Genomic DNA, 26538 nt, shown 5'->3' on the forward strand with positions numbered 1-26538 from the left:
TCCTCACGGGTTTGTTTGAGCGGCGGAACTCAGCGCTCACGTGGGTCTAACATCACGCTTTCCTCCTTTTGACTGCAGTCGCTTTTTAAAATTCAGCAAGTGAGTGTTAAAATATTTTTGCCGTGTATATTTTGCCGAATATTTTGCCGAAGCATATAAGTGCTTCGTTATTCGCATTTTATACTGATTCGTCACTTTAAGTGGGAAATGCGCGCACGTGTTTGTGTACAGTAGAAATGAGCATTCCTCTGTGCAATCCACACAATGCCAAACTTTATGTAATAGAATTAGAGAAAAACAACTTTTTATGGTCACTTTGTTGTTTGATCCAATTTTCTACCTAAGAAGGCAACATCAGCAACGTGAACAGTAATTGTGTTCTTGTTAGTATTATTAGTTAAATTTGTTCTTTTCATTGGCAGAAATGCCCAGGAAAGGGAAGGGTTCTGTGGAAGATGTTAAAGCCAAACGCAGAAAGATGGATGCCGGTGTATCTCCATGCCCGTTCAACTTCGACACCCCATCCAGTCTGTTTGGAAGCCTGATTGCCCCTGTCGGGGTGGAGGAGTTCTTCGCAGAGCACTGGGAGAAGAAGCCGCTGCACCTGAAGAGGTCCGACCCGGCCCTCGCCGCGTACTACCAGTCCCTGTTCCAGCTCTCCGACCTGAAGGAGCTGTGTGCGAGGGGCTTGGAGTACACGAGGGATCTCAACCTGTGCCGCTGCGTCAACAGCCAGAAGAAAGTGATGAACAAGGAGGGCCGGGTGAACTACAGCCAGCTGAGGAAGGAGTTTGACCAGAACAGAGCAACTATACAGTTCCACCAGCCTCAGAGGTTTAAGGTCAAATTGCTTTCACCCCATAATGTCATATTTCAAAACCCTTCAGAACTTCCCAATCCAGAATAATTTCCCCCACACACATACATCTCTTATTGTAGTTCGTATGAACGAAGGTTACATATATGATGAATGTATTTAAAAGTGACATGCATTAATTATGTTGCATTTTTACTGTGCACCAGCAATACCTCCACACCACCATCCTTCGTTAGAACCTCATTTAATGGACTGCTTTAAATTATGAGACATAACTTAATATACCTTAATATATAACCAGTATATACTATAAAATATACCATAATATCTTATATAAACATAAAATATCTTGTTCACTTATGATTTTAGCAGTTCTCTTTGGGCTGTGAGTAAAAGCAGATGAAAGTGTGGTCTAACTAATTTTTGTTATTTGTTGTAATCCATACAGTTATATTAGTTTGCTGGATAATGATTAATGATTATTAATTGGTCCAGGATGAGCTCTGGCAAATCCAGGAGCGTCTGGAGAGTTTCTTCGGGTCGCTGGTTGGGTCGAATGTCTACATCACCCCTCAGAAGTCTCAAGGACTTCCACCGCACTACGATGATGTCGAGGTATGCGTGACATTGATAATTATTTCTCCGGTTTTCCTGGTTTCACATCACTGTTCCCCACCGTGCAGGTGTTCATCCTGCAACTGGAAGGGGAGAAGCACTGGAGGCTGTACAGTCCCACCGTCCCCCTGGCCCGGGAGTACAGCCTGGAGCCGGAGGAGCGGATCGGCAGCCCAACACACGACATCATTCTGAAGGTATGAAGCGCAGGAGAAAGAGCCCTTCAGATGGGAGGATCTCGGCTTGAGACGGTTGACGTTTTGTCTGTCTGCAGACAGGAGATCTGCTCTACTTCCCCAGAGGAACCATCCACCAGGCCGACACTCCTGCTGGAGTGGAGCACTCCACCCACCTCACCCTCAGCTCTTACCAGAACATGTGAGTTCTTTCATGAAGGCTTCTTAGATATTTGACTTACATTTTATTAAGAAATTTTAGAGTGAGAAGCTGAAATGATGGGAACATATGATGAAGAATGATACCATCATTTAGTTATGGTGTTCCCACATAACACCACAGATCTCTGTATTATCTGTAGTGTGGCAATGCAGGCGGTTCTAGTGGGAGAAGAGCCTGCTGGATTACCAGGCTGACGTCAGGGTTTCCACACGAAAAATAACATGTTACGTACTAGGTCTTAAATAGCTTGCATCTAGGGGAGAGGGAGGAGGCACAAAATTCTCTGATTGGTTCAGTGTTTAGCTTCTTTCATTGATCCACACATGCCACACTTTATTAAAAAATAAGTAATTTTTAAGTATTATATTCTGCTCCTTAATTCAAAAAGTACTGCTCACTGTGAAATGTCATACAACAGCATAACTGTAAACTAATTGTAAATAGTCTGTGAGAGAATGTGGAGAGAAGTTGTATTTGCCAAGATGGCTACTTGAAACCTGCTTCTGTTCGGATTTCCGTACATTTTATGTCCTCCATTGTACCACAGGTCATGGGGAGACTTCCTGCTGGACGTGTTTCCTAGTTTCCTGTTTGACTCGATGAAGTCTGACCTCAGCATGAGAACTGGAATGCCCAGGAAACTCCTCACTGTCAGTCCACCTCACCACACCGTTACCTTTTTTTTCTAAATGCTTTTAATAATTCTGTCATTGATTGCATTGCAGGGTGCCAGCACGAACCCCAAAGTTTCCACACAGCTGTCGGTTTTCCTGAGGCGCTTGGCCGATCGGATGGAGCTGGGTGAGAAGGAGCTGTGCTCCACTGACATGAAGAGAGACTTTGTGTCCAATAGGCTTCCTCCGTACCTGCAGGACGGGGCAGACATTGTGCCAGGTGGGTACTGGGTGTCCTGCTGACAACACAGTGGGTTGATCGTGATTAATTTACATTTACAGCATTTATCAGTGACAGGGACAGTCCCCCAGGAGAAGTGTCTTGCTCAGGGACAGAATTGTAGTCAGTAGGGTTTGACCGAATGTCACCCAACGCTGAGGTTTATTTGTTTGTCTCTACAGTTGGGAAGATACCAGCACTGCAGGACTCCATCCAGATGAGGTTTAAAGATCATGTGCTCATAACTGTTGAGTCCAGCCAGGAAAGAACTGTAAGAGTTTAATGAAGTAGAGAATTTCTTTTCAGTAATGCAGTAATGCATCAAAAAGCTGTTCTTGCTTCTCCGTCCAGACACACTGTGACATAAATGCAAAATGTATGTCTGTCTTCACCTGAAATACCTCCCTATGCCATTTATATTTTTTATTTGGAAATTTGACTAGTGTTAATGTGTTGTGGTTATTAGGGGTTAAGGAGCGTGTGTGTTGTTCTCAGGATGAACCTACAGAGTTGGTCGTGTTCGTATTGCACTCGCTGAGGAACAGCAGGGAAACACACATGATGGGGGAGTGCGATGAAGAGCAGGCGGAAGAGGAAGTCTCGCAGGTACTTTTCCACCAGAAACAGTACCTGAAAAGACTGAGAAAATCAGCCTGTCAGCATACAACAATCTCAACAAACACAGTAGCTTACAGCAAGTGACTAAAAATGTACTGAATCTCATTCATCATTGTTGTTTAATTCTGTTTCTGCATACACATTTGATTTTGTAATTATTGAGGACCCCTGAGTTTACCTCATTATTTTTACCTCAGAATCTGTCCACTGTTGTGTCTGGTAAAGTGGAGTCATACGTTGATCCTCCTCCTAGTTTCTAAACCTAATGCAGGTAGATGAGCAGAATGTGCATTTCTAGCTGTCTCAGAGGATCTATATGCTGCAAGATTTGCCAACTTGTCTTCAGTTTTGATTGAATGGACCTCTCAGCAGCCTTTGACATGGTCAACCTTGGGATTCTTGTGACTGCGCTCTCTAACCTTGGGATTTCAGATTCAGCCTGCAAGTGGTTCGCATCTTGTCTGTAGGATCAAACATACCAGCTGGCATGGCAAGGATCCCAGTCTGTCTGCTGGAGTTCCGCAAGGCTCAGTCCTTGGACCCCTCCTCTTGTCCTCCTCACCAGATAACTCAAGAGATATCATAGCCTCACATGGACTCTCCTACCATTCAGACAGTTTACTCCTCATTACCAACAAGTCACTACCCGCATCTCAAACTGCCTGACTGGTGTTTCCTCTTGGATGACAATTCCCACTACCTCAAAATGAATCCCAGTAAATCTCAGCTTCTGTGCATCACCAGTATAGGACTTCACCTTTTCCTCTTAGAACTCTGTTGTTCCTTCAAAGAAAGATACAACTGATGAAAACCAACTTTCTACAACCATCAGAACAGATGCATACACTACTTCATTACAATGTTTTCTCCCGATAGTACTTTTGTGTCTGCTGAATCCCATTTGACTTGTCACTCAAGTCAAACTAGCCTCGTCAAAACAGTCAAACTGTCTCGTATGTCAGTGGAATTTTGGTGTTATTTTTATATATTTTTGTGTATGTGTTTTCCTAAGATTAGACTTTGTTTCTCTTTCAGAGCCAGGGCCTGCGCTTCCCCCTGTCCAATCTGTCGGCCCTCAGGCAGCTACAGAGTGCAGAGCGCCTTCCAGTGGCTGAACTGCAGCTAGAGGCGGACCAAGACAAGGTCAACCTGGCCATAGCTTTTTGGACTGAGGGTCTTCTGGAAGTCTGCTAAATTGAAAATTGTGGTGGGATGAGTGTGAACCTGTAATATGTACGGACCCCGATCATGCAGATTCCAAACAGGATGTTTGGGAAGAAAAAGAAATGCTGGTCTGTGGTACAGTTGAACTATTCTTCATGTACAGGGCCAGGCATTGTTCAGGACTGCCACTGCGCTGGCAGCATGTGACGTGTGAAGCTGACGGCTTAGAAAATCTCCTCGCCCACAGCAAGGCTCCTGACCAGTGACTCATGGTGACAAATGTCCTGCTCCTTTATTTGTGAGTTATTAATAGCGTATGTGTACCATGAAGTGCCACAGTTCCAACAAATGTTTGTGTGGATTACTGCTCAAGGGTATAATGGGGATACTTCTTCTGGCTTGGCTCTCCGAATAAAGAACGTGAGCGGATCATGACGTGGATCTGGCAAACAAGCTGTAACATGACAATTGGCAATATGTCCAGCTTTCATGTATTTTCTCATTTAGTTTGATCTCCTAGTCACCACTGTTGGCCCCACCCATTTTCATAAAGAATTACACTAAAAAAGGTGGGGTTCCTCCTGTCCATGGTTGCGATTGTAGGAAACTTTCCTGTCTGCAACGTTCCATATTGAACAATGATCCCCTGGTCTTACGTGGTGCCCTCAAAATGACAAAAATACCAAACTACCAAAAAAAAAAAAAAGACACTTCAGCACGCACAGTTTAATATTAATAAAGTTTTTAAAAACAATGTTCTTGAAGTAATATAAGAGCTGTATTTATTGTTTTATAGACATCGCTTGTCATTTAATACACCTATTCCTGAATATAATACATCAATTAATGCTCCTTATGAGGTCCAGTGAAATGACAGTTTATTCTAAACATACACATTTTATACATTTTTACTGAGGTTTAGGTCTTGGGCTGATAGCAGGGAGTATTTTTAAAAGATCACCTCTTTCAGGGAGTTTTTTGGACATCCAGTCTCACTGACAGAATTCACCAATGTTTGTTAGAAGGCCACTCTTCAAGTGAAGCTCTTTGTAGTGCAAATGTGCTTCAGTAACAAATGAAAAATATAACTAAATCAAGCCATAGTAACACAATATTGCCCTGCACTTAAATGAATGGTGCATGCCAGTCATTTAAAGGTTTCATAGCAGAAGCTTAGTGTTGGATCTGGATTACATGGCTGTGCCTCCATTTCTTCTTCAAAGGATTGACCTTTTGTCTTTTTTTTTTTTTATGTTCTCGACATTACGACATGCATTCTGGAACCTGAGATTCTGCCACAGTGGAAGCTTTCTAAACCAGTTCAAAGTCCCAGTACTGTGTAGCTTTATGTGAATATACATCACTGACAATTAAGTGGTCCTTGTCTAGGCCAGTCCCGCCTGGAAAAGATAGAATTAGTACATTAGTACAAACAGGCACTTTTTGTACTACACCTTTTAAACTTAATTCTACATCTGATTTCACCAAACAAGAAAAAGTTTGAGAACCACTGCAGTGTACTTAACTCTACTTTCATAATAATTTTACATAGAAAGGATGAAATTATGTAGCAGTAATAAACTCGTTTCAGCCTGTTCATTTGACAAATATAAAGAACGTGTCAAACGTTTGAAAATACATTTTTACCAGACCTGCATATCTTTCCACCATTTGTCATGGAGAAGAATGATGTTTTAAGAACGATGCCAGCCATCTTACCTCTGAGGTCAAGCACCAGGTCGTGGTTGAGGTGTGTTGAGACTGTCCCATCTGCGTTCAGACTCCACCTCTGGTGGGTGCGGCCATGTTCTGGCCACAGAGCCACCCTGGACCCAGCATTGGCTTTCCCACCGATCACAGCCAAGCAGCCCTTCCCCACCTGTACATGTGACACACACAGAAGCAACGAACCATATAGATTAGAAGCATCCATGGGTGAAAAACACATGAAATGTTCTATTTTAAGCTGTGGCTGTGTTCTATGATCCCTATGCAATCCAATGCTTCTGTTCAGAATTTCAAGAACGATCTATATATAGATCTACATCCAGGCCTATTTTTAGTGCGCTTTAACCTCAGTTCTAGTGAAAGGAGCTGCAGAGATCGATGCACAAACAAACAAAGAAAAAAACTCTTCTGGAAAGTACATTTCCTGGAATACATGGCAGAGCAACTGACCTTGCATTTGAGCAGCCCTTCGGTAAACAGCCACTGCTGAGTGTCCAGGGCACCGGCGGTGCTGAGGGTTACTTTGGCTGGACAGCTAGTGTCCTTCACCCTTTCAGTAGTCAGCACTGTCCCCAGGGCTCGGTTCCTCACCTGGATGTAAACCCTACGCTGTGGAAGACAACATGGCAGTGAGCAGCAAAATTCAGTTTCCATAAATGCACAGGTCTCTGCAGCCTCCATCTTTCTCAGTCCGGGTATAAATATCTTTCTGGGAAGCCTGGTGGGGCTTTTTATCAAGGCCATTCATGCCTCTGTCCAGTGGTAGCAGCCGAACGCAACCAGGGCAGCCCTGCGAGGGCTAGATAAGATGAGCCTGATCGGAAGCCTTTCAGGTTGAGAAGGCAGCCTATGCTGAGACAGGAGCTTTAATAGAGGGCCAGTCAGTCGGTGTTAATCTCTGCAGCTCAGCCTGCCTCCAGCCATTAAAAAAAAAAAAACACTGGAGCAGTCAAGCTTTCAGCTTTAGATCTCCCACGCTTAATGTTCCTGGGAAGAGGCTAATAAGGGTTGCGAGACCTAATCAAGGTTGCAGTCTGATGCATAGTGACAGTGAGAATTCTCTACTATTTGAATGCAGTTTTTTTTTTTTTTTTTTAATACGTACTTGTGTGAGGGGCCGGAAGGAGCCGACCGTGTCCCAGCCACTGTGTTTAGACCAGAAAGGGTATTCACCGGCTTGCAGGAGCCGGTGGCGGCCCTTAAAGTTGCTGAACTCATACACCACCCACCTTCAGACACACAGCACAAAACACAGAAGCAAGTATTAAAACCGGGAGAACTTGTGCTGGTGCCGGGGCTGGGACTTAATGGGACTGGGACGATTGAAGACAACTCACAGGCCACCGCTCACTCTGAGGGACTGGGTGAAGAAGTTGCTCACATTGGCATCGGACTTCAACGCAGTCATTTTTAACCCTTCGAAGGAGTCCAAGGAAAACAAGCTGATGCAGGGGTCTGTGAAGCACTGAGGACAAAAAAAACTATTTACAAAGAGTAATACTCCAAATGTCAGCATTTAACCCTGCAATGCACATTTCTACCTCAATTACTGCCCATTCAGGTAATATCATACATTTCACTTCACTGATTGGTAAATGCCTTCTTCCCTGTTCCAAATCAGAGCTGGAAGGTTCAGGTTCCAAATGATAAAGCCCTCATTGGGACTCTGTTACATTCCCACTCCATTGTGGACTGTATTGTTCAGGTTCAAAACCAAACTCTCTGGCTGGAACACAATCCCTTCTGGTGAAAATCCTCATAATTTTTGGCTGAAATGAAGTCAGTGATACGAGGACTTTGGAGAGCTATGCCATGTTTAAGGTGACAGCTCCAGATGATGGCATTAAGATTTAAGATTGGTTTATTGTCAGTACAACAGTATACACAGTACACCGTGTACTGAAATAATGTTTCAAACAGACCCCCCCCATAGTGCGATCATAAAAGAAAAAATTATATGTATATACACACTAAACTAAACTATCTAAAACTTTATCTCTATAAGAGAAAAGTAAAGCTTTTCTGTACAATGTTTTACTTTTCTCTGAGATCTGTACAGTATTAACAGTATTAAGCACAGCGATTTAAATAAAGTACTGGTGGCATCCGCACTCACATGTGGAATGGGCTTGAGAGATTTGATGGCAGCCGCAGTGCAATCGCAAGACACAATGTCAGGATACAGACCTTCTTCCAGAACAAACTGGTTTCCAGAATAGCCCTCCTCATCAAAAAGCAGCCAGCTGCATCAGAGACAGTCAGGTCACTTGTCACCGTAACCACTGAAGGACCCGGTTGAGTATCAATAAAGAGGCAATTTATTGTCACTTTGAGCATCAGCACAGCAGAAGGAAACTCACCTTCCTCGAATCACCCTGAAGGACATGGGGACCACAGAGCCACAGTCGGTTGTCTTGGCCTCAAACTCTCTCTGCTCCCCCTCAAAATGTGGCTTGGAGTAAATCCGGACCTGGAGGACGGAAGATTGAAGACCACATTGGAAAATTCAGAGACAGTGATATGGAAAGTTGCCATTCAAACCTTTCTTTTTAATACATACCAAGAACTTTGGCTCATTGTTGCAGGTGTCCTGAAAAACAGCAGCATACATTGAGTGATTCAGTTTCAACTACCAGCTACCAGTAATTTCAACTTCCATTGGACCCACAGAATGATTTCCAATGACTGCTTACACTTATATTGCATTACGTGGGTGTGCATCATTTCTAAAGGGGTAATATACTATAACCAGAAGATGCCTCAGCATGTCAGCCAACTCCAACTGCTGGATGAATACAGAAAACCACAAGACAAAGTTCTCTGTATGAAGTTTGAACAACTGAACTTGTCAGAGAGATGTTGTCTCTGTGAATCTGGATTGAAAAATTTACTTAGATTTCTGACATGGACTCATCATTATTGGCACTTACAGGATAAAGACAAGGCCAAGAAAGTTTGCTGAGGCAAAATGCTGTTACTGCCAAATTAAAACAAATTAAAACCTCTCTAAGACCACTATAGTTCTACTCAGGGTCTCGGCTGTCCATCCCAGGACACTGGGCCCAAGCCAGGATTCGAACTCACAACCTTGGAGGTGTTGGGCCACGTCGCTAACTGCCACACGGCCCACCAAAGGTCAAACTAAATTTGGAACTCAGCCCTATGATGTAGATCCACTCTAAACACTCCACCAAATTTCATGTAGATTTACCAAGTTGATTTTTTGCACAGTCAGGCAGACAAACCTCCCCGAGCCATAACTCCTTTGGAGAAAGGAATTTCATGGACATGATCCAAGACTGCCAGTTTAGAACTCACCAAACGAACTGGTCTGACTGACATGGCTTTACTGCCACTGTTGCCCCAGTCCAGGGTACCAGGGTGCAGTCCCTTCTCCAAGACGTACTGGTCCCCGGTAAAATACCTGCTGCTGTAGGCAACCCACCTGAAAGACACAATCAGGACACTAGACAACATCTTTTCTCCGGTTTTCCTGTCTTCTGTTTAGAGTTTTCATCTGAATAATGAGGATAGTGTAAAATTATGATCAGGGCTTGGCTATCCTCATGTGACATCTTACACAGTCACTTGCCGAAACAGAGAGACTCCAACCTGCATAGACAGATCAGTGGTTGGTGGCAGACAGTAGCACGCCTGCGGACCACATTCCTGAGAGCTTGGCACTTACACGCCACTCTTGACACGTATGGAAGATCCCGCTGTGTTCAAAGCAGTGTGACCCTCCAGTTCAGGAATGTCTACATCCACGAGGTCCACGGGCTTCACTTCTGGAGAGTCGGACAGCAAGGTGATGGAGGGCTCAACAAAGTCCTGCAGCAAGTACAGAAACAGTTCAGGACATTGAAGGTTACCACATGACAAATCCTGAAAAACCTATTCTGATTATACCTATTCTACAATTATATTTACAGCGTTTATCAGACGCTCTTATCCAGAGTGACTTATAATCAGTACTTATAGGGACAGTCCCCTCTGGAGCAACGTAGGGTTAAGTGTCTTGCTCAGGGACACAATGGTAGTAAGTGGGATTTGAACTTGGGTCTTCTGGTTCATAGGCGAGTGTGTTACCCACTAGGCTTCTTTACAGACACCATATTAGCCTAGACCGGTTCCATTAAGAAACTGGCCTAAAGCCGCGAGGACTAAAATGCGAGCCGAGAGGCAGGCTAGAGTGATTATTCAGCGCTGAATAATTCCACTAAGTATCGAATAAAAGCCCGAGCCCACACAGCCTCTGGCTAAATCAGCACCGTTCCAAAATACTGGAATACGCTGTGGACGTCGATTTATCCAGTGGTGTGTGGTATCGAAAGTGGTCTCAAAACTGGAAATGCAGAACCCACAAGAACCTGACCCACTTTCTGCAACAATGAGCCAAGAATTTGTGCAGGGGTGTTAAAATAGACAGCCATGCTGGAACTCACGGCCTGGAGAAAGCGGAAGGAGAGGAGGGCGTGATCCGAGCCGCACAGCTCCCGGCAGTCGGCGTATTCACCCTCCTCCAGCAAGAACTGCCGTCCGGCGTAGGCCACCCCGGTGTACCCCACCCATCTGACAAACAGCGAATAGCAGGTCAGAGCCGAATGGCTCAGCAAACAGTCTTACTCATGCTCAGAACCGCAGCCGGACTGTTTATGAAACTGATACGGCACGAAAGAAGCCGACTGCGAAGAACAGGGAGTCAAGACACACATTTTTTTTTTTTTTACCAAAAAACAAACACACACACACATTTCTTGTTGCACTTGTCTGTTATTTGTACTGGGTGGAGAGGACCTGTCATACTGCGGTATTTTCTTTGATGTGTTAGCGTTCCAGTGAAGTCATGTGACCGAGAGATTGTGAAACTGATTTCACAAAAAAAAAAAAAAAAAAAAAAAGTGATAAGATATGCAGGGTGTGTCCTGACACCTACAAACACACCTACACACCCCTGATTGTGTTACAGGTTGCAGAGCTTCGCCAGACAGAATGTCGACGAGGTGAGGTAGAGACGGGCGGGTGTGGTGGGCTTACAATCCTCTGGTAACCCTGACAGACCGGACTGCCTTCGGCTCGCCGGCCGGATCCAGGCTGGGCGTGTTGCCCGCCAGCTCTCTTCTCGCACCTTGGAAGTGGGGCTGGTCGTACGCTTCCATCTGCAAGAGGAAGCGGCGCCCTGTTACGGTCATGTGCGCGGTCCCCGTTTACGTGGTTAACGAGCCGGCTCGCTGCGGCCGCTACTCACCGCCGGGTCCAGCAGCCTCCTGACCTTCAGGCCACCCTGCCAATGGTACAGAGATGAATTATGAGCTTCACCGTTTTCTACTGCGCTTGGAGCAGACAAGTATCGTGTTCATCACATCTCACGTTTCCTACTGACAGACGACACCATGAAAGTGTACATCCCATAATCACCCAAAACGGACGTTCTGTCTGGATTCCATCTTTTTGGTGTACGTATAATCTTCTGACTACACAAAGGTCAAAACTCAAGACACTACATATCACTACAAGCCCATGTCCAGAATTTAAAATCATGCTTCCATGTCACATTTACAGCATTTATCAGACGCCCTTATCCAGAGCAACTTACAATCAGTAGTTACAGGGACAGTCCCCCCCTGGAGCAACGCAGGGTTAAGTGTCTTGCTCAGGGACACAATGGTAGTAAGTGGGGTTTGAACCCGGGTCTTCTGGTTCATAGGTGAGTGTGTTACCCACTAGGCTACTACCACCCATGTCACTGCTGTGGACGTAATCCATTTCTCACTGCTGAAATATTACAAAGTTAAAGAACTATACTAAACTTGTTTAGATGTTTAGATGTTCTTTGGAGTATATATTTATGAAGACACAAGGTCATACATTGAGTAATAAATAAAAAAGAAAAGGTTGAAACGGTCTCTTAATTTTTTCCTGAGCTGTACAATTTGGGGAACTCACAAAAAAACAGAACCCTGCTTTAAACCCTGCTGGTGAGCGGAATCCTCACCCTCTTCAGTGGCCGCAGCGAGTGCACATGGGTGACCTGGGGACTGAGTGGACCAGGCGTTGTTTTGCCGCCACTTTCCAGAACGGTGTAATTCCCTCTGAATCCTGGGCGGTCAAATGCCAACCAGCTTCAGCAGGAGAAAAACAAGAAAATTATTATTTACTAGAACGAAAAACAGAAAAACCGCCAGCACATGCAAAGTAATCCCCACACACAGATCCGGAGATCATGTCCCGGCACAGTGGGAAAAACTCACAGTTGGGTGTCAGCTTTTGCACGCAGACACCAATTTCATTTATTTAGTGCATCTGTTTTTTTGTTTTTTTTACAGGTCTGTGATGAACAAGTCAATTGACATGAGAAATGATGGTACTGTGGTACTGTGTCGTGTCATTTTTGGTGGCACCGCCTCAAGAAAATCGTGAAAAAGCAAAACCCGCTGTGAAAGTGCCAGGTTTAAAACGCAATGTGATTCCCTGGACTCTGCAAATTATGATATATCAGGTCAATTATAAGTCAAAACGACCAGTGGTCCTTAGACTCTGATCATCCAGGAGATCATCTAGGTCTCACCATCAGAGAGAGAGAGAGGTATATTACTGCTTCTGGAATCCTTTCACCTTTTTTGTACCCTTTCATGTTGTGTTTTTTTACTTTTATATCGGTCTTAGTGGTCCCCTAATGCTGTATCTGAAGTCTGTTTCCGAAATTCAGCCATGGTGCAGAATTACAGCCACTTTGATCCAGTCCCACAATGAGATTTTCCCAGGACGGGACGTTTCTGTGTCTGTAGCTTTAAATGCTAATGAACAGGACAGAGGTGGGATGATGAGGAGGAGAGCGGCCTATAGAAGTTGAAATGACGCCATAAACACCATTCAAGTCGTGTCACAAATAAAATGAACCCACTAGTTATTCAGAGTCCCTGACTGAACTAAAAAAATATTTGTACTCATTTTTACATCCAATCAATGAGCACCTGCACGTTTTCAAGCCATGGCAGTAGGTGGAGCTAGTTATTTAGGGGAGGGCATAACATGAGAAACGGGAGGTAACCTTTCCTCTTATAACAACATAAGGGGACAAATTCCAGATCAGACCCTGTGAGCTGCCGCTCTCTGAGCAGCGGAGCAGAATGACCAAGGTTCTCTTTACACCTATCGCCATTTCTAGCCACTGCGGGACCATAGACAGGCTAGAGGAACGCAATAACCACATTTTCATGTCATAGGACCTTTAAGTTTATTGTTAACAAATAAATGTACCATGTTCGTGGTCATCTGCCATAAATATGTGCAAACAACATCTACTTCCTAAAAATACACATTTTGATCTGTCATCTTCTTGCTTTCGTTATGATGTGCCCTCTATGAGGAAACGGTCCGTTTTACCATCCAGACGTGACCCGGGCAGCAGACAGTGGGACCGCCTCTATGCTTTCAGCCTCAGAGTAGAGGCCCGCCGTGTGTTCTCCTTGTGAATCACATGTCTGCACCAAGATTTCAGGCCTGCAGTCATCCTAAACACACACACGATTAGAGAGGTTGAAAAAGATGAAGGCAGGGGTAGAGTAGGCTGTAAGAGCGAAGTTAAGATGCAATAAACTAGTGAGCAGAAGTTGGAGGGGGAAGCTTTTACAGTCAGACTTCATTATGCAACTCCCCTGTTCTCTGCATCTGCAAACAACAACTCTAGAAATGCTACCTCAGAGCTCCACCAATCACAGTGTTTTCAAGGACAGGAACATGGCTGAGAACTACCTGGACCAGTCTTCTGATGGACCCGACCGGGACAGGGGGTGAGATGGCAGCACTTTCATTCTTCCCGATGAGGTCGGTGGGGCGGGCCAGTACGGTCTCCCCCTCCTCCAGCACCACGCAGGTCCCCCGAAATCCCGGCTCCACGTACAGCAGCCAGCTGTGGCACACAGAGAGAGTCTCTACTTCCATCTGCCCTGTTACAGACACTGTTACTACACACAAACAGCTCAAGGACGTTGCCATGCAAACTGAGCTCCGCCTCCCTTCACTGGATGAATGAAGCTCTCACCCCAAGCCACCAGGCTTATGGACAAAGTGTAGTTCATAAACAGAAAAAAAAATCAGAAATGCAAGTTGGTGTTCAAGTTATCACGGTCCATCTCTTCCCTGGAATTGGTGATGTCATGTGACCCGGTGTAGGTTCCCCACAACTCCAGCGTGGATTAAACTGTTACTGTGAAACGTTCTCTTTTGGTTCTGTTTTGGGTCATTTGTTCCTCCTCCCTCGCACTTGCAATAATGACATAAACACTAACTGGTGAACTGCTGACTTGACTCACCCTGCTTTTACACTCTTCTCCTTCCTGCCCTCAGGAAAGCGCATACTGAGACGGTTCAATACACACTAGTCTTCAACAACATATGGAACTTGGGCACTGAGCCCTCCCACATGTCCCACTCAGCTGCTGATGGTTATATGGCTGTACTTGTATTTATCTTGTTGCACTGTTAATGTGGCACACGATTTATGTTAATTGTCCAGGCTAATTGTCCAAGAATTTCATTGTACTTTGACCATATGACCATAAATCTTTGAAAGCCCTGCTGGCCCTCTTAACTATGTCTTTAGGTATGTTCACCAAATTGTAAGTCACAAGAACAATGAAGACTTAAGACCCAAGACTCATGGTTGAACTACTGGCTTTTACACAACACGACTTTTACAGATTTCCTCTCCAACGTGATGGTGACAGGATCAATATCCTCTTTAATCAGTAAGATTGGATTGATGTCTGTCTAAGAAGAAAAAAAACAGGACAAAGTCTCGTAGATTCTACTCATCAAGAGAAAACAGTTGAAGGACGAAGTCTGGCAGCCTTTTTTCGACAGTCCCTGCGCCGACCTATTATCTGGGACTGGCATGACAGACAGTGCGGTGACAACGTGAGCGGCTCAGGGTCCTGTTCGCTCTTCCCGGTGTGGTGGAACACTCGGCCGGTGTGAATAATGCACAATGGCAGAGACTCCTGGGAAGGCCTTCTGGATACAAATGGAAGGTGGGCATCCATTAAGAATGAGCCGTTGCGTAAGAGGGACAACTCGTGCATGAGTCATATGACAAAAAGCAAAGCTTGCTCGACAGAACACGGGTCCAAATTCTTTATCAATTAAACATAAATACAGGCTTTCAATACTTGAATGGCTGGATGCTCCCATTACCGCTTTTGAGTACGGTATTTGTACAGTATTTGCAAATTTCATGGTGGGTGAAGGAACATGTTATATAATATATCCCAGCAGGCTAACAGTAAGGCTCACGATCCAGTATGAAGTTTCAGGCTGAGTTTGGTGTTCTTGTGCAAAAAGTGAAAAAGTAAAAAAAAAAAAAAAAAAAGGTGAAAAAGGGCAAAGGTGAAAGCTTTTGGTACGAATTTTAGAACATTAATTTGCTAAGTTATCATACAAGCTCCAAATTTGAAGAATAAGAACTTGGAAGGATTGGATGGAATTACCTTCCTCGCCGGGCATGGACAGAGGCTCCTTGGTGCGTCAACAGTCCCCTGGAATCCTCCACATCAGCGTGGATCTCGTGCCTCGTAGCGGAGGAGCTTTCACCACCATCTACATGCAGCTGATTTCAACATTAGCACATTTAGGGCAGGCAGCAAATGTTAGGAATCAGCATGATGTTAAAAAGCTGAACACTGAGTACCACAGTAACAAATGTGAGACGTAAAAAAAAAAAAAAACTTTTTTTAAGCGTTAATGCATTTAATGCAACTTATTAAAAATTACAATGACTTTTTTTCCCCTTGCTGTTGTACAAAATAAATACTAATAATCAGTACAAAATGAATACTAATAATCTTACCAGTGAAGGCCTTGGGATGACTTTCCCAGGGCCAACATGGTCCTCCTGTAGAGAAAAGTAATACGTTCCTCTGGTGTTTACTTTAATTTATTGTGTGACATGTAGAAATGATTCTTACCATGGTGATCACACTTGGACTTCCACCGACATTCACGGTGGGAAGCCCCTCATCACTGTCACTTGTCGGTAGTACTGATGCACTTGACTTCAGATACTGGTAGAAGGGCGTGTCTGCGGTCTTCTCCGCCTTAAATGTAACAGTAGGGCTGAAGACAGTTTCCTGAACATTTTGTGTTGAGGTCTGATCTGTGGAAACGTGCGTTTCCGTATCCTCCTTCCACGCTTGGCTGAGTAACACGGTGGGTTCTTCATCGCCTTCCTCCTTGTCCAAGTAGCTTTCCCAGCAAGGCCTGTGAAACGCGTCCACGGAGTCTTCGTCTTGGCCGTGGTTGTGGTCGGAGAAGGCACTGGACTGCAGTCGCTCACTCACCGACTGCAGAAGTGACAGGATGGAGCTGGACTGCTGCTCCTCACTTTTCACCTCCTCCTCAGTCACTGGTGGCACCTGGAGGTTCTCCTCCACCGACGCCTCATCACGCGGACACTCCTCCTCGAAAATGGGTGACAGTGAGAAGGGGTAAGCCTTCATCTTCCTGGTGGAAGGACTCAGCATGGGTCCGGTGTCATTTACGAACACCGTGTCCAATTCCTCCTCTTCGCTGATGATGGAAAAGCCGGGGTCGTTGTGATGGAAGTCCATTTCATGGAGCCTGTGATGGTGAGGTCCAGAGGCCAGGGCTCTGGGAATGTGTGTCGATGGGTCGAGGTGCATTCTCTTGCCGTAGCCATGTGCCGCGTTGGATTTGGCGCCGTCTTCAAGGCAAAATCCCGTCACGGACCCGTACTTCAGGGTTTCAGACTCCTGGCTCTGGTCATCGTTGATAGTGCATCGAAAGGCTTTGACTGTGCTCCACTCCAGCCTGTCCTCGCCTTCACTGGGTCTGTCTGCATTACAACTGTCCATCGGTTGGACCCTTGTGGATCCAGCCGCTGTGTCTTCACTGTCGCCAGGCAGGACAGAGGTCAAGTAGGTTTTAACAACAATGAAACCTTTCCCTCCAGTTTCCAAGCCGTGATACGGATCCGGCGAAGGGTCCAAAGCGGTCCTAGATTCTAAAGAGGCATTACTTACCATGTCCGTACTAAGTCTGTTTTTTATTAATGGTTGCTGTACAGTTTGTGAATCCTTTGGTCTGACAACCTTCTCCACATTGTGCATCCCTTGCTGCTCCAAAGCTAGACTGTTTGGCTTTTGCACTTCACAATATTTGTTATCTAATGGGTGGGTATTACAATCGTTCGAATGATTAATAGTATTCGTTATTGTACCGTCAAAAGTAATGGTAATTGGCTGCTTTCTATGTATAGTGCTCTCTGCCGGATCTTTGGCAGCAAAAGGGAATTCATCATTCCCTGCTCCCTCGTGTACAGCCATTTTAGGACGATCCTTGCAGCTGCAGGGCTCCTGCTCTTTCTCCAAGGCCAGGTCTCTGGAGATCGGCAGTAGCTTATTCAAAACTGAGCATTCTGCATCAGCAAGAGCTGGACAAACTGAATCACCTTCTCCAAAAAGACGGGATTTGTGGGGAGGTTTGTCATCGGTCCCTTGACCCTCGTTAGATCGCTCAGACTCCCTCTCACTCCTGTAAGAGACACCCTGTGAGCTCATGGCGTCTGCGTGACCCACCATTCCTGGCTTCTCCTCACGTACGGCCTCCACCTGCTGACTGCTGACTGGGGTAATCAGAGAACTGCCCTCACAACTCAGACCTGGACTGCACCTAATATCAGTATCCGAACCTGCAATGGACTCATATCCTGATGAGGGGGTGGATCGGTTACCCTCCACCAAGGTCCTGTTCGAGCCCAGAGCGTCCTCTAACAGAGAGCTTCTCTCCTCCTGGCCCGCCGAGGCCATGTTAAATAGATTTTGGGGTTTGGAGGATGCATCTTCCACCTTGGTCGTTATATCTCGGTGAAGGTACTTGCTCTCCTGTTGATTGGTCTCAATCTTCTGCAAGGCAGCCAGGGCGTTCCTCAGAATGTTATCAACCATTATTTTGGACTGCAACTGCAAAAAGTCCTCCTCCAATCCTGTGGCTTGCCAGAGGCCCTGGGACGAAGGCCCCACATCCATCCCCAGATCTGCTGACTGAGCACGTTCGCGCCACTCCGGTGATGGAACACAACGTGAGGGCAAAGGGCCGCCTTGGCAGCCTGGAAGAGCAATATCAGGCCGAATCCCCCGGGCACCAGTAATCTGGCCGAGCGAAGGTGACCCCGCCTGCTCTGATTCCTGTTCCACCACCTCAGTGGTCCGCCCGCAGCCACGTGTTCCACCCACGGTAGCCGTGCCCACAGGAGTCGCCGATCCGTCTTTGCCAGCAGCGAGGAAAGTGTCTGTAGTCGTCACAGCTCCAGGACGCGAGTCCATTGTTTGGCTTTTGACCTCTTTGTCTTGCAGGAAGGCACTTGCGGTCTCAGGGGTTTCAATTTTCTCAGCCGTCAGTGGAATGTGACTAATGCAGGGTGCACCGGCAGGGCAAGAGTCTCCCTGTGAAGCCGGGGACGCTGCTTTATTACGGTCCGTAAGCTCTGGCGGTGAAGTGTTGTTTACAGCCTCAGTAGCATGCAGTCGAGAGCTGTCCACATCCTCACCGGAGACACTTTCTCTGCTGTGCTGTCCCTCGTCGCCCTCGGAGATAGGAGACTGAAGTCGGACCAGGGGCCTCGTTTTCATCTTCTTCACCTCCTTCAGGCCCCTGTACGTCCCGTAAGTGACGACAGGAGGGCAGGACAGGGCCTGACGTCTGTGCTCATCCTTATTTCCCTCTGGAGTCTGAATGTCCGCAGTTTCTGGTCCACATTCTGAGCTGAAATCCTCCTCCAGCACTCTGTTTAAATATGAAAACCACAATGAAAATGCTGAATAAAAAATGTACGCATTCTCTGCATACTGAACAGATATAACGGATTTACAGCAGGAGGTGAAGCAGCAATGCAAGTATATAGTCATGAAATATTAATAAATATCTCTTAACACAAAGAGCCCCTTTGTCCAGAGGGAAATTACAGAACATGTGGCCCATTCCTAAAAAAATTCAATAAAATGACACCATCCTAATGTAAACTTCAAACAAGGTCACAAAGATGATGCATGAAAAGATCAGTTTTCACTACGACAAATGATATTTCATTGAAATATAAATGTATACACACACACACACACACACACACACATATATATGGATTAAAATGGATATATCGTTTTGGCAGGCAAATTATATTACACGTGCAAATCTATCCTAAAAGGAATCATGCTTATGTGTTCATTTTAAGTTGGACGAATCCTGATGTGCTGTGCAGCATGGACTGGGGGACGAAATGGACGCCAGCTCAGCCCTTCAGCTGCACGGCGAGCCGCCTTCCCGCCTAAGTGCTGACATCATTCCAAACTGTAATGTTCTTCCTGCCGGCCCTCCACCCCCCAACATCTGAGTGAGGGGGGTGGGGTCGTCACATGCGGACCAGGAGCGAGCTGGATGTGGAGAAGGAGAAACAGATGTAGAGACAGAGAGAGGGAATTGAAAAGCGGACGGGGTCCCTTCATTCCGCTCGGGCTCCTCGGAGTCCATCAGTCTTCCAGACGGTACAATTAACCTTCCTGTTCAGACTCCTTTACCATTACAGTTCCGTCCAAGCACCTCGCTACCAAACATAAAATAAACCTTTATTTTTAAACTACAACCAACGCAGAAATGTGCATTTCACGCGGTTTTACCGGGCTGCCAGGTGAGCATCTCCCCGCCATCCCGACATCAGGACCTCCACGGCTCAGCAGCATCCACAGCCTCATTACGCTTTGCTCACCGACGACATCCAATCAGCCGAGAGCATTCCCCCCTACGTCTTGCGCGTACGGAGCTGCCGGCGCCATACAGCTGACGGCTACAACGATCACTGTGAAGCCCTGCAGCACAGCACACGGTGACGTCGTGGAATGGGTCCTCTGCGTTTGACCATCACCTTTAGCGAGCAGTGGGCAGCCATGGCACTGCACCCATAATAGGAAGTACCTGCTGCGGGGGCTGTTGGACAGGTTGTGTCCCCACCCCCTTCCACCTCCACCCCGCCCACTTTCCGACTCTTTGCAGATGCGGCAGCTGCATCCGAGAGAAGAAACCGATGTTTAATGTTCCCACATCAGTCCTGGTTCTCATTGGCTGAGGGGATATACATCTCGCTCCCCCTCCGTAGTTAATTACAGCGCTATGAATAGGCTCGTGGTTCTGGCCTAGTTCTACGCGCCGTGACATCGCCGTCGTCCCTGAACCCAGGATGTTCATCACGCTCTTCATACAAAATGCCGAATTCCGTACGCGCGTACGGGTTTAGCGCGGCGTGCGACATTGTTCCTCGCTGCCCGACAACCTTTATCGGCAAAGCACTTCCTTTATTTTCCCCTCCCACGCTACGATCGCTCAGCCTGACGGTTAAAATGTCAGCATTTCTTCGCCGCCACACCACAGCAACTGTGGGAAATGCACGTACGTAAGCCGATGGCGTGCACTAGAACAGTCCAAGTCAAGCACTTCGGCCCATTCTTCAGCTCGGACACATTTCAGGATGCTGAGGACATCGGCATTGCCGCCTCCCGCCTCCATCATCTCTCCGGAGACTGGGGCTGTGTTGGTGAGGCACATTTAGAAACATGTATATCCAGCTTGGCTGTCACTCACATGAGCAGGTACCAAAATACACGCGGAGGGCAGAAGAAGACGAGAAAGGTGGGAAAAGGGAAGACAGGAGGAGGACAGAGAGAGAGCCAACTGCCATAAATGTAGTACTGTCTGAGGCAAGAATTATATATATATATAAATACATAACCACACACACACACACACACACACACACACACAATCACATTGCATATGCTCTTGACAATTCCACAGCTGTGGGGAAGTAGCTGAGCAAGAAAAGGTCTTGGACTCATCAGATTTTTTTAGAAAAGCTGCTGTGAGTCCACCAGGCCAGCAGATGGCAGTGGACATTTCCCACACCCTTGGGAAATATCACCAAGCCTTCGTCCCAAGGGTGCTTCACAGAGTCAAGGAAGGCTGAATCATATGGTGCATTTCAAGGATCTCAACAAACAATTGTTCCGATTTCCAGGATCCTCCTGATCCCACCAAGGGCTGTGTCCTCTGTTTCGAATTGTTCATGGACACATGTTTCATGTTCCCTCTTTGATCAGAAAATGGCCACAGTCCTAGGCGCACATGAGGGCAAAACGACTTGAAATGATCCATGCTTGCAAGTGAGTGAGGAGCCTTCTCTTCAGTCCAAAACCCCGGTCGTGGAAGGACCCGTCCTACCAAGGAAGGTTCCTTGACTTTGAGAAACACACCATTTCTTCCTCAAAAGATCTGCCAAAAAATGTCATCAGTAGAGCAGGAAATGGCCTTGAAAGTTCTCACATCCCAACTCCAGGTTCCGCCTCAACAACTGGCCTTTGTTCTATAGCCGTCTGAAAATGTAAACCGGCAGGCATGTGCTGGGGACAGGACATCACCACGCTGGAAAACCGACGTCTTCACCATCCCACGCGGCGAAGAGAGCCGTGTGGATGGGGACAGCGCCGAGCGGCTTCAGGCTTGCGTGACGCTTCCAGGTGACCCGGATGTATTATTCCTGATATTACCGTACCCCCCGGGGGAAAATCCGGACGAATCAGGCGCCCTACTTACCCCCCCCCCCCCCCCCCCCCCCCCACAGCGACGTGCCCTGAAAGGCATCTCTGTGCAGGCCTGAGACGGCCCCGGCTACACGCTCTGCCCCGAGGGCCACCGTGTGCCCCTGTCACATGCCACCCTGACATGTGTGTGCAACTAGGGATGACAGCTCCGGCAGCCCTGACCGACGCCCCGAATAGACGTGGATCTGATCGGAATTTTTCCTTTGAAGCTTGAACCCTGAAGCAAAGCACCACAGCGGCTCTTGTTCTCGTGTTCGTTATTTTATTTCACTTGTTCAAATGTTCTTTTTTTGAAATTTGATTTCAACCCGCAGCGAGAAAACTGTGTGACATCCACTAAACGAGGAGGAACTCACAGTTTGTCTGGCTCGTGGTCCTCAGCTTGATGGGCGTCCAGCGTGGCTGTGACCTCTGCAGCGCGATCCGGCTTCCCCGGCCGCCCCCTCTCCGCCTCCGCCACTCCCGGTGACCCGGCGCCGGTGTCACTGGGCTGCCAGACCCCCTCTGACCCCCATTTCATCCCCTCCGCCTCCGTCTCGGGCTTGGAGTAAAAGTGGAGCAGGCTGCCCAGCCTTCTGAAGAAGGAGTCTACGGCGGCGGCGGGGACCGGCGGGGTCTGATCCGGTCCCGACCCTCCGGCATCATCCGACACGCCGTCCTCGTCCTTCCATTCGCCTCCTTCTTCCTGGAATGCCTACGGCAGAGAGAGAGAGAGAGAGAGAGAGAGAGAGAGAGAGAGAGAGAGAGAGAGTTTCTGTCACAGCGGCAGCGGTGGTGACAGCGGGGGGGAAAGTGAGCGGTGAGGAGCGGCTGAACTCGATCTCTGCCGCCGGCTCGCCTTTTACAGCGGCGCAGCCTGCGCTCCCCCGTCTCTCCCCACCCCTCCCCCAGCCCTGCCCACAACGCCGTTAACTCCGTCACTGCCGGCTGGGATATAGTCACGCGCAATGTGGCAAGGTGGCTCTGCAGATTTTCCTGAAAGTGATTTATTAAAAAAAAAAAATATATATATATACACACACACACACACACACACACACACACACACACGTTACACTGTAAGTCTGATTAAGGATTTTACACAGATTCCCGTTCCCCTGCACAGCACAGTTCAAACCCCACTTACTACCATCGTGTCCCTGAGCGGGACACTTAACCCGGAGTGTCTCCAGGAGGGGACTGTCCCTGTCACTACTGACTGTAAGTCGCTCTGGATAAGGGTGGTAAATGGCATCTGGTAAATGCCATAAATGAAAGAATACAGGGCACATAAGGACGTTATTGTCCCAAAGCCAGACACAAAGGGACCAGCGTAGCTTTTTGATGTCTGAGATCCACCATCAAAGCCGCTGCCACGAAGGAAAGGCTGAAAAAGCGAGTGCCCTTAACTCTGGCACCCCAATGGACCATTTCATGTTCTAGAAACAGGATCTTGAAGAACAATTCTAAAACACGGTTCTCGTGAACTCTACACCGGCACAGCGTGCCACGCCCTCCCGGCAACCTTCAGAATGGGAGACGACCGAGGAGATGTCTCTCCTCCCTTGATTCTGAGGCCGAGGCGACAGGAAATTCTCCAGGATGTTGATGTGGGCGTGGCAAGGGGTATTATTATGATGAGTCCATCTGGCATTCGCTGGGCCCCACGACAGATCCAACAATCTCGGAGGAAACTGCGTTACTGCTGCTGACCTACTTTACAGTCTTACGACGGCACGGCAGCGGGAAACGTAGAATCCTGTAAAAGATCAATACCGCTGATGACAAATGACCAACGTTGACATGGACCTGCTCTCTTCGGAATATAATTACATTTACGCCCGTATCCAGAGCGACTTACAATAGGTAGTTACAGGGACAGTCCCCCCCCTGGAGACACTCAGGGTTAAATGTCCTGCTCAGTAAGTGGGGATTGAACCTGGGAACCTGTGGTTTTCTGGTTCGTAGGTGTGCCGCAATCCCAATTCCTACACAAAATGTATTTCTTTATTTTAAATCTATTCTTTCAGCCTTCAAAAAAATAAAGACATTTTATCTTGCTTTAATTGAACAGATCATTATGTAGATTGGACAACGATACCACATACCACAAAGAAAGAACCCCGAAACTGAGCGCCAGACTGGCCCCATGCAGGACCATTTTGTAAGAGGGTGCAAATTAAAATTTCATGTGCTTCCATTTACTTTGGAATACAGCCTTAATATTAATTTTGAATTATTTAGTAAATAGTCTGAAGTCACTATCAACCTCTACATTGCTCATAAAACTGATCTTTCAGTAAAATCATTACACAAACCCTACATCGTAACGTGGAGGCACCCCGATGCTGAATGAGGTGCCACCTGATCAGGGTGCAACTGAAGTTCGTGCCTGTAATGTAGCGAATGATATTTTGACAGATAACAGGGTCTGATCCTCATGCACTGCTCCGCTGTACCGCGGATATTTACAATCTGGCACACGCGGTAACAGCCTGCTCGTCGACAACGGGACAGAACATCCAACAATAAGCAGTTTTCTCACACCTCCAAAAAAGGCTCAAACATCATGCATCACAAAAAATACTACTAGTGGAATACGGACCGGGTATAGTATTAATTAGTATTAAAATGGTGCTAGTTAACGTGACATTAAAACAAGGTTGGGGTGTTAGTAGCCTGGTAGGTCACACAAGATGATCACAAAGTCACTGGTTCAAACCCCACTTATGGTGGGTAGCGGGTAAGGAAACGGACCCGTAATCAGAAGTTTGCTGGTTCGAATCCTGAACCACCACTGCTCCACGGGCGCCTGTCCTGATGGATTAAAAACGGTGTCACCGTGTACCGTGTGACTCGGTGTTTCACACACTGGTATGAGAGACTACTCAACTGTTACAGTTCAGCCTAACGGGGACCACACTACAATAATAATATTAATGACAATATTAACATCTGAACTGCTGTCATTTATATTAAAGGCCCCGGAATCCCCAGCCACTGGGGACTTGTGCGCTTTTTTAGGTGCCAAGCCCGGGTAAATGGGGCGGGTTGAGTCAGGTAGGGCATCCGGTGTAAAATTTAGTACGGTCAGTTGTGCAGACAGCCAGACGCCTAACGGGAACGGCCGTAAAGAGACAACGTTCTAAAGGTCCCAGAAGCGTACATTAGAGTCAGTGATTTTGAAAAGGTTTCTTGATGGTCTTATAGTGCTTCACCCTTCTCATTGTGTCAAAACCCCAACTGTAAGTGCTTCTTGGGTGACGGGGTGGATGGACGTGGGCCGCTGTCCCTCAGGTTCGCAGAAACAGGCCACAATGGCGTTTATGTAGTCCCCCTACAGACACCGAGCAGCTGCACGGACGCCTAAATACTCGTATGCAAAAGTGAAAGATGACATGATGAATATTAGTGAGAGGCACGCCCTCGATTGTCAGGTCGCCGCGCATCCTCGTCATCAGCAGATCCACATTACCTCGGATAATTCTGGAACCTGCTTCTCGTCTGGGTCCTCGTCTCTGCTCTCCTCCTTTTCTGGGACACTTGCGGGGAGGACAGAAGAACGTGAGACAGTATCCTTTACCATTACAAAGGGCCAGTGTCACTCTCTGACGGTCTGTGTGTAACATCAAACTCATTCCCGCCTCTGGGGAGAAGGAACCAGGCAGACACCCTTCAACAGACCTGATGTGGAGGATCAGGAAGTGAAAAACACCTCCAGACTCCAGCACATGGAGAGATTTAAAGATAAAAAAAAACTTAAATCAATGTCAGCACACAGGTTGCACTGTTGGAGCTTCCTGCACGCACTAGCCTGTCACTTTTCTACAGCAGAGAAGAGGAAGCTTGTCGTGTACCTGGCGTCGCCCTGCGCGTCACTTTTCCCAGAGTCGTGGGTTTTACTCCTGAAAAAGAGCCTGGAAAAGTTCCTCGCGATCTCGTCCGGCCACGAACTTTTCTGGTTTGACATGACGGAAGGAGAACATGAAGGCGCATCTGAGCAGAAAGTTCCGCTGCAGAGACACGAAAAAAAGTCACAAAATCCAAGCGCGTCCCCTTTATCTCCCCCTCTCTCTCTCTCTCTCTCTCTCTCTCACGCCTGGTGTAGCGCAGACCACGGCACGGCACAGCGAGCGAGCGAGCGTGCGTGCGAGCGTGCGTGCGCGCGCGCGTCCTCACCCACCGCCTTTCCCCTCCCGCGAGCCGTTTCCTGCGGGTTCCCATACGTCACGTGACAGGGAGAGAGATCCGGATCTTTCGACTCGGTTCACCTAAATGATCTAAATCGTTGAGTTCCCAAAAACTCTATAGGACAACGTGGCAATCGGCATTTAAACATATTTTATACACACACGCACATACACACACGCATTATACTGTTATATTTTAAAAATACAAATGATCTTAATTGCCTTCAGACGGACCAATATCTTGCATGGGTGAGACCATTACACATAATTATAATTATTTTAATTTATAAGGCCTACAGCTTAGTACATTTTCTTTCATAAAGAAGTCAGAACAGTTTCAAACTGCTAAAAAATTAATAAATATAGCTCAACTTACCCAACGACTCGTTTGTTGATTCAAAAGAACCGTTCATTCGCAAACAACACCCCAGATCGATGTGGAGTGCATTGTGCTGTTTGTTCAGTGAGACAT

General features: G+C 46.9%; 2 protein-coding genes across 2 annotated transcripts; one reads left to right on the plus strand and one right to left on the minus strand.

The window, feature by feature from the left end:
- riox2 (ribosomal oxygenase 2) lies at positions 1 to 5249 on the plus strand. Its single transcript, XM_028983317.1, has 10 exons — positions 1 to 99; positions 423 to 841; positions 1313 to 1432; positions 1501 to 1629; positions 1707 to 1810; positions 2379 to 2481; positions 2557 to 2725; positions 2908 to 2996; positions 3221 to 3331; positions 4379 to 5249. Exons 2-10 carry the CDS (start codon positions 425 to 427, stop codon positions 4535 to 4537), a joined length of 1401 nt encoding a protein of 466 aa, XP_028839150.1. The 5' UTR covers positions 1 to 99; positions 423 to 424; the 3' UTR covers positions 4538 to 5249.
- On the minus strand, positions 5219 to 26011 carry LOC114792322 (beta/gamma crystallin domain-containing protein 3). Its single transcript, XM_028983316.1, has 22 exons — positions 25734 to 26011; positions 25352 to 25418; positions 22254 to 22591; positions 16201 to 19036; positions 16083 to 16127; positions 15724 to 15842; positions 13991 to 14147; positions 13622 to 13749; positions 12231 to 12357; positions 11484 to 11519; positions 11273 to 11394; positions 10681 to 10807; positions 9924 to 10066; positions 9554 to 9680; positions 8796 to 8825; positions 8596 to 8705; positions 8352 to 8478; positions 7573 to 7700; positions 7341 to 7464; positions 6686 to 6844; positions 6227 to 6386; positions 5219 to 5907 (listed from the first exon to the last, which is right to left on the minus strand). Exons 1-22 carry the CDS (start codon positions 25844 to 25846, stop codon positions 5819 to 5821), a joined length of 5412 nt encoding a protein of 1803 aa, XP_028839149.1. The 5' UTR covers positions 25847 to 26011; the 3' UTR covers positions 5219 to 5818.
- Positions 26012 to 26538: the final 527 nt, after the last annotated feature.

The sequence above is a fragment of the Denticeps clupeoides genome, chromosome 6 (genome assembly GCF_900700375.1).
Source record: "Denticeps clupeoides chromosome 6, fDenClu1.1, whole genome shotgun sequence".
Classification (NCBI taxonomy): Eukaryota; Metazoa; Chordata; class Actinopteri; order Clupeiformes; family Denticipitidae; genus Denticeps; species Denticeps clupeoides.